Source organism: Tachysurus vachellii, chromosome 23 (assembly GCF_030014155.1).
Source record: "Tachysurus vachellii isolate PV-2020 chromosome 23, HZAU_Pvac_v1, whole genome shotgun sequence".
In the NCBI taxonomy this organism is placed as follows: Eukaryota; Metazoa; Chordata; class Actinopteri; order Siluriformes; family Bagridae; genus Tachysurus; species Tachysurus vachellii.
The window spans coordinates 11,883,133-11,895,404 of record NC_083482.1 but is presented as its reverse complement, the minus strand read 5'-3'; the positions used below and the strand labels follow the sequence as shown (position 1 = coordinate 11,895,404).

Here is a 12,272-nt window from a genome sequence, read left to right as displayed (position 1 = left end):
CCATGTCACTTCCCTCATCATTTCCCACATCACTTCCCACATCATTTCCCACGTCACTTCCCATGTCACTTCCCACATTATTTCCCACATCACTTCCCACATCACTTCCCTCATCATTTCTCACATCATTTCCCACATCATTTCACACGTCACTTCCCACGTCACTTCACACGTCATTTCCCACGTCACTTCCCTCATCATTTCCCACATCACTTCCCACATAATTTCCCACGTCACTTCCCACATAATTTCCCACGTCACTTCCCACATAATTTCCCACGTCACTTCCCACATAATTTCCCACGTCACTTCCCATGTCACTTCACGCATTACTTCACACATTATTTCCCACATCACTTCCCATGTCATTTCCTCATTATTTCCCACCTCACTTCCCTCATCACTTCCCTCATCATTTCCCACATCACTTCACACATTATTTCCCATATTATTTCCCACGTCACTTCCCACATCACTTCCCTCATCATTTCCCACATCACTTCACACATTATTTCCCACATCACTTCCCATGTCATTTCCTCATTATTTCCCAGCGTCACTTCCCACATCATGGGTGAGCTGGTTGTTATTTTCTGATCTTCTTCATCCAGAGTTGCTCACCGGATGTTTTTGTGCCTCCGCCACTGAGGGTTGGATGCATCGTGTTTCATCGTGTCTGTCCATCCTTCCAGGATTCTTGTTACTGTTATAGGACCATAAAGAACGACTGAATGTGTGTACGATGTGTATTAAACTCTCACTGTATCCAGCAAAGGAACCGTGTTGAATTTGGTATCATTCAAAGGTCACAGCAAGGTCAAATAGCTTTGTTTTGTCTTGTTTTGTTCTTTAATAGCGTCCTTCCTGTTATTTTAAGGAAAAGTGTATTATAAGTGTATTGCAGCCATGCAAATTTATTACAAGAAGGACTAGACTCATTGGCAGCGAAGGCATGGACGTCGACGCCAGAGTTTTATTGTTAACCAATAAAAATGATTCCGTGTTATTTAATTTGGTGACTTGTAAGATTGATGTGGTTGCATTAGGAGGAGAATAAAACCCACATGACCCAAATTACCCTCAGGAATAAAAAGCATGAATGACTGAAATACACTCGCCTCAAAATAACCGAAACTAATGAAATAAAGGAAATTAAACACAAGAATGGTCTTGTACAACACAAATCCCATCAGACCTGAAGACTGTACACGTCAAATGTGTGATCAGACCCTCTGCTTTCATGTTCTGTTGAAAATCTCCATACACACACACACACACACACACACACACACAGTTAGGGAACATCATTTTAATGTGCAGTGTGGAGTGTGTTCTGCTGTAAGGAGGTTAAAATCTCAGCTCTAATGATCTCCCTGAGGAGCTGTAGTCAGAGCTCACACACACACACACATACACACACATGCATGCACAAAAGCACACACATACACAAATACACACAAATACATACACTACAGTACCTGCTCAGCTGCAGTCAGAGCTCCCAAACACAAACGCACAAAACCACTCTCTCTCTCTCTTTTTCTCTCACACACATACACACATGCACACACATGCACACACTCACACACACACACAAACACACACACACAAACACACACACTACCTGTTCATTTGGCTTCTGCACAGTATTTGTATGAATGGTTGTTCTAATAAAGAGTGACTTGCATGGATTGTGTGTAATTGTGCATAATTTGAAATATTAAGACTTACTTGATGAAGTGTGTGTGTGTGTGTGTGTGTGTGTGTGTATGTGTGTCTAACAGAGATCTTTCCTACAATGAGATTGAAGAGCTGCCTTCCTTGCAGGGTTGTGTGAGTCTTCAGGACATGTGAGCATCTCTCATTCTCTCTCTAGCCAACAGTTCCTTATCTTCCTCTGTTCTTTTAAAATGCAGGCGTTTGATATGATCTCTCTCACGCTCTCTCTCTCTCTCCCTCTCTCTCTCTCTCTCTCTCTCTCTCTCTCTCTCTCTCTCTCTCTCTCTCTGTCCCTCTCTCTCCCTCTCTCTCACTCTCTCTCATGCTCTCTCTCACTCTCTCTCACTCTCTCTCTCACTCTCTCTCACTCTCTCTCATGCTCTCTCTCCCTCTCTCTCTCACTCTCCCTCTCTCTCTCTCTCTCTCTCTCTCTCTCTCTCTCTCTCCCTCTCTCTCCCTCTCTCTCACTCTCTCTCATGCTCTCTCACTCTCTCTCTCTCACTGTCTCTCACTCTCTCTCATGCTCTCTCACTCTCTCTCTCACTCTCTCTCTCTCTCTCTCTCTCTCTCTGCAGAACGCTGCAGCAGAACCACATTCAGCAGCTGGAGCGTGACACTTTCCTTGGCCTAACCAACCTCAGAATCCTGTAATTAATTTCTCAGAATATAAGGACAAAGGATGTGATTCTCAGCCTTGTGACTTTCTTTCTTTCTTTCTTTCTTTCTTTCTTTCTTTCTTTCTTTCTTTCTTTCTTTCTTTCAAGAGAACGTCTGTTGTTTGGCTCACAGCTTAGTGACTAATGTGTGGAGCGCTGCTGAGGAGTAGCACTTTCTCCAGCCCTCATGATGAGCCAGATCTTTGTGATAATAACCCTAAAACGAGATTACTGCACATGAGTGTGTAGGTGGAATCTGGCTGGCTTGTGAAACAGGGTGTGTTGAGAATAAAGGCATTATCAGAAAGAGAACATAGATGTCCTGCTGCTGGAGCCAATCAAATTATACATTTTTGTATCAGATAACGTTTCAGTCATATTTTTTAGCATAATATTTTTGGGGTAGAAATGTAACTTTTGCGGGAACATTGGAAATTTAATTGAAAATTGGACTTAGAAGCCTTTATTATCACCCCATTGATGGTGGCACTGACCAATGAGCAGTGGGGTTTCCAGCTAGGGCCGGGCCGACGATCAGACACGGTAACGTCTGTCATGCTCCTGTGCTGCATTCAGAATGAAAACTTTTAAATGCAGTTTTATTTATAATTGAGATTCAGGCAAAAAAGGAAATGATTCAAGTCTCCAGGTTTCAGTACCGTATGTTATAATAAGTTTTCCCTTTTCACAACACTTTTATGCGAAAGTTGCCTGACATAAGCAGTGCACTTCCAAAAAAAAAAAAAAAAAGGCACTTTAGCCTCGTGTCTGCATTTAGAGAGGCGAAGACGTCATGCAAGTCTGGTGTCTGATGCGCTTATGGAATAAAAGAAAAAAGAAAAAAAAAAAAGAACATGTTTTTAATGTCACGCCCCATGTCGAGCCTGTCCGCCTACTTAGCGTTTATTTGTAACTGCGAACATTTCATCTGATCCCAACAGTAAAAGCAGTGAAGCAGTGAACGCCAACGTGTTACACTACAAGCTGTACAAGAAACCCTATAGCCATCTTCCTGGCTAGGATTGTATTTAGGTTTCCTGTGGATAATATCACTTGCATAAAGACTTTTTGGATAAAAGTTTGGATAATAAGTGGATTGAATGTATTTAAAGGTGTAAGTCTAAACGTCTGCTATTTATCGAACTCTCTTTAGAGACCTGAGCAGGAACGAGCTGAAGTTCATCCACCCAGATGCCTTCCACTCTCTCAGCGCTCTGACCAGCCTGTGAGTCCAGAACGTTCTCGCACTTACATCTGACAGTGCAGTGAACTCGCATTGTGCTTTTTCACATCTAAAAGTAGAGGTGCAATAATATTGATTTTTAACGACGGATCCAGGTGTCAACAACCAGCTCATTGCTAGAATGCAGATATTCTACACACACGCACATGCACACATGCAGACACATTGTGTAAGCATGCATCTGTACAGTATGTTCTTATGGATCTGTTTGCTTTGTCTAGGGATCTGAGCATGAATCTTTTAGCCAGTGTTCCTACAGCCGGACTAAACGCCCTGAACCAGATCAAGCTGACAGGCAACATGAACATGAGGAGCAGCCTGAGCGCCGTCGGCCTCCCCAAGCTCAGGTGAGCCGAGCCGAGTCGAGTCGAGTGGTCCTGACTGATTGCAGGTCATTCGGGGCTCTTCGGTGTCCCACTTTACTTAGCTTGAATAATGTCTTGATAATTTCACCTTCATCTGAGGTGAGATTTTATTACACCAATGATACGCACAGAAGGGCAAGTTTAACATTTAAACTCTTATGGTCTTATTTTCACACCATCTCTCTCTCTGTCTCTCTCTTTCTGTGTCTGTGTGTGTGTGTGTGTGTGTGTGTGTGTAGGTCTATATCAGTGCCATATGCATATCAGTGCTGTGCTTTCATTGCCTGTGATGGCACACGGAGTTCCTTGGAAAGAGAGGACAGGAGGAAAGGCATAGGTACGATACTCTCAGATCTGCACCATTACTTTTATCTCTTTTACTTCTGACTAAATGCCTCACTGCCTCATGTGTACAGTGGACAGTTTTGTCCTTCTGAATGACCTAAAATTAAGTTATGTTTATATTCCAGATGTTGCCTGTGAGGTTTTTTTAAAATAATAATTGTTTGTATATATTTTTTATTTATCTTGCCGTGTGTGCATATGTGTGTGCATGTGTGTGTGTGTGTGTGTCTGTGTGTGTGTGTGTAGGTGTGGTTGAGGAGATGGAGAGGCCTGCCCTGCTCATGCATTGTTCTCCTTCTCCAGGTCAGTACACAAACTAAATTGTAAATGAATCAGTGTTTGTCTATTTAACAATAAAATTAATCTTGTTTCAGCCTTTTATGATAATTCTATTTATTTGTTATTCATCTTTATTTCTCATTAATTTCACGACAAACTCCAAGCACATGGAAAAGGTCATTTAGACATAAAGACATATACATGTTTAAAAATCTATAGTGCGTACATTTAGCTGTACTACATGGACAAAAATGACAGCTTTGACACTAGATTATGCAGAACTCATTATATTGTTAATATCTAAGCATAACAGGAGTGTAAAAAGTCAAAATACACAGGATCTACAACACAGTTGTGGTCTTGTGGTTGTGGTCCACACTTGGTTAATATATTACTAAGCAACAAAATGTTTATATCAAGAAACTAAACAAAATGAGTGTGATGAGTGTGAACTCATTCATTCTGTGAAATTAATTACGATTGCCTCAGATAAATCCAATCAACTTAAATAAACCTGATCAACTCAAATAGTCCTGATCAACTCAAATAGTCCTGATCAACTCAAATAGTCCTGATCAACTCATATAGTCCTGATCAACTCAAATAGTCCTGATCAGCTCAAATAGTCCTGATCAGCTCAAATAGTCCTGATCAACTCAAATAGTCCTGATCAACTCAAATAGTCCTGATCAACTCATATAGTCCTGATCAACTCAAATAGTCCTGATCAGCTCAAATAGTCCTGATCAGCTCAAATAATCCTGATCAGCTCAAATAATCCTGATCAGCTCAAATAATCCTGATCAGCTCAAATAGTCCTGATCAGCTCAAATAGTCCTGATCAACTCAAATAGTCCTGATCAGCTCAAATAGTCCTGATCAGCTCAAATAGTCCTGATCAGCTCAAATAGTCCTGATCAACTCAAATAGTCCTGATCAGCTCAAATAGTCCTGATCAGCTCAAATAGTCCTGATCAACTCAAATAGTCCTGATCAGCTCAAATAGTCCTGATCAACTCAAATAGTCCTGATCAGCTCAAATAAACCTGATCAGCTCATAATTGTGCTTTAGAAAAAAAAGTTTTTTGCAGTTACAACGTCTTTGTTAGTGTGTAAAAAGTTATCGAAGCAATATTTAGAATGTGGTTCATATTGGGTGTTTGGTTTTATATATATTTCTGTTAGACTGGATGACAATTCAGTCTCTTTTTTGTCCTTGACCCCTATGCAGAAGAAAAACACATTTATCTAAAGCAGACGTCAGACAAATGTATTTTTATCCTACAGAATTATACGGACTCAAATGCAGGTCAAAGCAAAAGATGGATCTTAAAATGCCATTTAAAAGGTGGAGCTGGTCCTAGTAGAAATGTATGAATTCTTCCATAGCTTTGCTAAACAAATATAAATGATGGTCCAGCATTGCAGAACCTTTCATCTGCCTCATGTACCCCAGTGGGATGATGGCAGTGAACTCCAAATTAGGCTTTCAGCAAATAGCCACAATTCAACCCTGATGAAACCGTACCTCAGGCAACTTGAACCGCTCGTGGCTGAAAATTGACTCGCAGCACAAACATTAAATGTGATTGATTGCTTGAGGTTCATATTTTGGCTCTGACAATACAACACTGAAAAGTTAGCCTTTATAGCTATCGCTTCTTTGACATGACCAACATCATATGACAACAAATCCATTAGCAAGTAAATGTGCTAATGTGCTATCGGTTCCCACATTTTGGTTGCCTGGAAACATGGACTAGACTAATAAACAGTAGATTTACAGTAATATAACAGGTAATACACTATAGTCCCCTACTGTAGTTAGCTAGTTAAGTGCATAGACACAGACACAAAGGTTATTAAATTGTCATGTAGTGGACAACCACAAAACCTGAAAAGGCACCACATTGTTTATTAGCCAGTTATGTTTTCTCTTTATCTCATTAGACATGAGTGGAATCTGGGTAAGATTATTTTTTCTCTGTGTTTATGACTGTATTAGCAGAAGGGTAATATGACAGCTTTATGCAGGGCTGCTTGATCCAGCACTAAAAATCTATGAGTGCAGGTCAAATGAAGCCAAACAAACCATTACACCGGATACCAGCATGTTCTCGTTAAAAACATACTTATGTCACAAATATTGCATACTTGTTCGTGTTAATTTTCTGCTCTGCTTTTTATCTTCCCTCAGGTGCATTTAAGCCGTGCGCCCACCTGCTTGGCAGCTGGATGATTCGCCTGACTATATGGTTCATCTGCCTGGTGGCTCTCCTGTTTAACTGCCTCGTCCTAGTTGCAACCCTTTCTCCACAGAGCTGTCCGCTTTCACCCACGCGCCTGCTCGTGAGCATCCTAGCATCATCCAACCTGCTCACAGGTTTCTACGTGACTGCACTGGTAGTCCTGGATGTTGCCACCTGGGGCTCGTTTGCATCCTATGGCGTGTGGTGGGAGACGAGTGTTGGGTGCCAGGCGCTCAGCATGCTGGCCATGTTCTCATCCGAGTGGGCTGTCCTGGTGTTGCCTCTGGCCGCTGTGGAGCGCAGCCTGGCTGTCCAGGCACTGATGGGTAAAGCGGGAGCACTAAGGAGCTGCGACCGGAGGGGTCAGAGAAGGAAGTTTGGACTGGCTGCAGTGCTTCTGGGTGTACTGGCAGCTGGGGTAGCATTTTTAAGCCTGTATCAAGGAGCAGTAGAGGGTTCTCCACTGTGCCTGCCCTTCTCTGGAGGTTTGGCACCTGGGCTGGGTGTGACAGTGGCACTGGTGTTGCTGAACACACTTGCATACCTGTTGAGCGCCGTGATATACACAAGGCTCTACTGTGGTCTTGGCCGGGCACAGCTTGCCGATCCAGAACAAGCAGGTTCTGTGAGGCACGTCGCGTGGCTTATTTTTACCAATTGCATCTTCTTCTGCCCTGTTGCAGCCTTCTCCTTTGCCCCACTGCTGACCGGGATGGGAAGTGCAGCCGGAAGCCCGGACATGGCAAAATCAGTTACGTTGATCTTCTTTCCTCTGTCTGCTTGCCTGAACCCAGTGCTGTATGTGTGCTTCAGCCCTGCCTTCCGGCACGACTGGCTCCGGCTAAGGGGGCGGCTCAGACTCGGGAGAGTTGGGAAAGCCATTGGTACCGGTCCAGTGGGCATCACCAGATCAGCTGAAGGTGAAGTCTCGAGTGAACTGGGCTACGAATGTGGCATGTGCGAACGCTGCGAGGCAGCTCTTCTAGCAAGAGCATCTTCATCGTCTGCCTCGTCGTCTTCCTCTTCCTCCTGCACATGCAGACATTTAGTGAAGTGGCACAGTTGCCCGGCGCTTACAGCGGGTGAGGTTCCATGCTTGCGTTCCGAGGGTGACTGGGCCGACTGCGGTACTCTGTCAGCGCACTCGGAATACGCAGACGAGGGAGATTCGTTTGTATCGGACAGCTCGGAGCAGGCGCAAGCATGCGGCCGCGCCTGTTTCTGCCAGAGTCGTGGCTTACCTTTAGTGCATTACTCTTACAATGTGCCCAGCATTAAAGACTGAGAATGAGTCACTGCAAACACACACACACACACACACACACACACTTTTCACATTTTCACTTATTCACTACAGAGTGTCTGCCTCACATGGCACACACAAGCACCGTATATTAGGCGATTTGAGATATGCCTGGGAGCCTGAGACATTCAACTGGCCAGGAAGCACTTTTAAACTCATCAGTGTGTGTGTGTGTGTGTGTGTGTGCGTGTGCACACACATGTGAAGCGATGTTGACGCCTCGTCAGTAACTAAAAAGGGGAACTGACAATACGAAAAAGACTCACTGAGCCAAATGTCAGCAGGACTTGAATTGTTTTCTGTTTTTTTTTTCTTCATGTCTGCATGGCTGCAACGAGCTGACTGACTTCCATAATCCTTAAAGAACACAAAGCCGAGCGCTACCGCCCACCCCTCACTCTTCGACAGAACTTCGGTTTGCAAAGATTTTTGTTAAGCAGGGATAAATGTCTCTAAGCTGAGAAGCTTTTTTTTTTTTTTGTCATGATTTTGTTCTTCACTGTTGGCATTCCTTGTTTTATTGACCTCAGCATGTGACGAAAGTGTGGGATCTTTACCCATGTAGCTGCATACATGTGCATGTTAGTCATGGAGAATGTAACATAACACAGAAACTTTTGAAGAGTGTGTCTATTTTTACTGCCTCTTTTCTTGGAAATTCTGCTAATATTTAGCACCGGCCAGCAGCCATTCCCTCGCACTGTTCAGTCCATCATGTGCTTCGACGGAGCCTTCGGGGGGAAACGGCAGTCCGAAGGCACAAAATAACGGACGTCAATTCTAATTACGTTTGTGGCGCTCTCAGCTGTAGCAGTCATCGTTAGCAACGTAGACATTAGCAACGGCTTTATCGTACACTTAGTTCCCTAATTTATAAACATGAAATATATGTAAAATTGTTTCAGTTATATTAATGTAAATAATTCAGAGCTTATGGTACTGTATATGACACATGTTCGGACTTTCATATTACAAGTTCTTGTTGCTGCATTCTGTCATCACACGGATAAAAAAAGCTCAGGCCCCATTTTTCGGAAAGGTTATACAGCTTTGTATATGATGGTTAATTCTACGTATGTCTGGTGAATATGGAATAGATTTCAAATCTAAATATATACTGTACGTGTGGAATAAAACACTAAAGCAGGCGCTGTTATCGGAAAATAATGACATTGATTATTTTTCAATAACCCACGCCTAGTTGTGTTTTATTCCTCAGATCCAACAGCAACATATCAGTTAAAATCGTTTATTCGTGTCAAAATTTGAATGATTTTTACTTTCTTTGACTATTGTGGCACATCCATGTCATGAGACACTTTATTTTGTTATCACTCACGTTACAGCAGCTAGAAACAATCACCAGCATCTCTGTTTTTCTTTCTGTTGAAGTTACTGATACTAGAAAACACAGCTTAGGTTGCAAAACACTTAAAAATACTAAAGAATCCTTCCATAAATGTTAAACATACATCTGGGTACAGAGGCTACGCTATAACCGTGATCTACATGTTTGTCATTGTGAACATGGCTTCCATTATGAACAGGTTTTCATTAAAAAATATACAGTCAACATTTTACAAAAGCTCCTCCTTTTTTAACTTTTTTATATTGCATTTCGTCCCAGTAATGTTTCTCACACTAGGGTCATCATGGACTCAATACTCAAGAGCATGAGCGGTTTTATCGATCGATAAACGACGTTACGTTTCCTTGTCTCGTGTTCTATTTAAGATTAATATACTGCCATAATAACTATAATTTTATACACAACATATTTACCTTCTTCACCACCACCATGTCCAGAATGCAAACATGTATATCATCTATACTGGTGTTTTTACCCTCATCTCAGTGAACAGAAACCTTTCCATGTCACTTTTCACTTCTTGCAGATAGAATACTTTCATCCAGGTTTTATTTAGTTTAATTTATATTGCTGTGTTAGACAAATAAGCTTCCACCAGCTGATGTTTAAGCTTAATCTCTTAAATGCAATAGTAATTAATGTCACTAACAAATTCCAGATGGTTGAGTGTGTCGTTTCTGTCATGATTCTATCTTTTTACGTTCGTCTGTGTTCGAGTGTTGTAAATTATTTGTGTAATCGAGAATGGGATGCATCGTCTAACCATGGAAGCTACCTCTTTAACTGTAGCGGCTGCCGGTCATGTGCAGAGTGGATGAGAGAGTGGTGGCTCATGTGTTTTATGTTCTTTATGTTTTATGTCGACTGTATGATTAATCGCGCTGTAAATACGTCTAGTTTGTATTGTCACTGAATGAAAGTCAGATTTTAGTTTATACCAATTGTGGGAGGAAATTGTGTACGGTATATATATAGTAAATTTTGTAAAGCAAACCATATAAAGTACATTGCTTAAAGTCTGAGGCTGGTTTCTTTTTTCTTTGTCCTTCATTTCATTTCATACTTGGCTTATTAGTGACAGCATGACATGATTTTATATGTGTATATATATATATATATATATATATATATATATATATATATATATATATATATATATATATATATATATATATATTCACTTACCGGCCACTTTATTAGGTACACCTGTCCAACTGCTCATTAACGCAAATGTCTAATCAGCCAATCACATGGCAGCAACTCAATGCATTTAGGCATGTAGACATGGTCAAGACGATGCAGTTCAAACCGAGCGTCAGAATGGGGAAGAAAGGTGATTTAGGTGACTTTGAACGTGGCATGGTTGTTGGTGCCAGACGGGCTGGTCTGAGTATTTCAGAAACTGCTGATCTACTGGGATTTTCACGCACAACCATCTCTAGGGTTTACAGAGAATGGTCCGAAAAAGAGAAAATATCCAGTGAGCAGCAGTTCTGTGGGCGCAAATGCCTTGTTGATGCCAGAGGTCAGAGGAGAATGGCCAGACTGGTTCGAGCTGATAGAAAGGCAACAGTAACTCAAATAACCGCTCGTTACAACTGAGGTATGTAGTAGAGCATCTCTGAATGCACAACACGTCGAACCTTGAGGCGGATGGGCTACAGCAGCAGAAGACCAGACCAGTACTAGTAAGGTGTACCTAATAATGTGGCCGGTGAGTGTGTATATATATATATATATATATATATATCCCCAATAGATATCTTTTCACTTACTTACCAATTAAGGGGAACTTACCAATTACCAAGGGCAAAACCCAGGATTAGCCCCATTTGACCTCCCAGCACAAAGTCAAGCTGTGTTTTTAAACAGGCTTTGAAATGCAGGATAAACCTCAGACCTCCAGAAACCTTTCTTAATATCTATTACTGTCCCTCTATAGCTTTCATAGTTTATACATCTGAGAGCATTTTCAAGTGTTATGATCTTTAGTAACCCTGTAGTGCTGGTTAAGGCTCCTGCTGGATACAGAGCCTGTCTTAGGAGCCTGGGATGTAACGTGGAGCTCCAAAGACATGCTCGTTTACACCTGAGGGTTGTTTTGCACTAGCCCAAATAACTCACTCACTGTTATCTTTTTTGGGAGATGTCTAGAGAACCAGTCAGTGAGAGTAGAGTTTCAACTGAACTAGACATGTGTCTTCACTGCTAGTAGTTTAAAAGAAGAATCCTTTGCTTGCAGTTTTGCCAATTCAAATAGTTTAAAAAAGGAAAATCTGTCATTCGCATCTCGAATTAAAAAAAAAAAAATCCTCCCGAAATCCCAAAATCAAACATTTCTGTCTGCAACAATCACAAAAAAACCTCCAGAGGGACTGATATATGGATGTAAAAATTGTTTTCATTTAGCCTCGTCATGAATATGAAATAAATTGAGGTCCAAGTATGTTTATATATGTATATAATATGCTACAGTTTTCCACTGAGAGAACCTGCTGGATCTTTTGTCTTTTTCTGTAGACCGAAGCTCTATATGCACACACCCTCCATCCACGGATTCTCTTCACTGCTGAAGTAAAAGCATGACCCTGTGAAAGCACAGAGGCCTCAGACACCGCCAGGAGGAGATTGAGGGTTTTCTAATAAAGCCTTGAAATGTACTTCTTTCTCTTTTTTTACCTTATCAAACCCCTGATGCATTACTCGTGGGACTGAGAAATTTAAAGAGTAGCCCCTGCAGCCAG

General features: G+C 41.7%; 1 protein-coding gene across 1 annotated transcript in view; it reads left to right on the top strand.

Moving 5' to 3' along the window:
* The window catches only part of lgr4 (leucine-rich repeat containing G protein-coupled receptor 4), a 76,538-nt gene extending 65,994 nt beyond the window's left edge, over positions 1 to 10,544 (top strand). The window contains exons 12-18 of the mRNA XM_060858850.1: positions 1,785 to 1,850; positions 2,295 to 2,366; positions 3,529 to 3,600; positions 3,840 to 3,965; positions 4,223 to 4,320; positions 4,575 to 4,631; positions 6,805 to 10,544. Coding sequence (XP_060714833.1) covers positions 1,785 to 1,850; positions 2,295 to 2,366; positions 3,529 to 3,600; positions 3,840 to 3,965; positions 4,223 to 4,320; positions 4,575 to 4,631; positions 6,805 to 8,141 — 1,828 coding nt within the window. The 3' untranslated portion in view covers positions 8,142 to 10,544. The remainder of the gene's footprint in view (positions 1 to 1,784; positions 1,851 to 2,294; positions 2,367 to 3,528; positions 3,601 to 3,839; positions 3,966 to 4,222; positions 4,321 to 4,574; positions 4,632 to 6,804) is intronic.
* Positions 10,545 to 12,272: the final 1,728 nt, after the last annotated feature.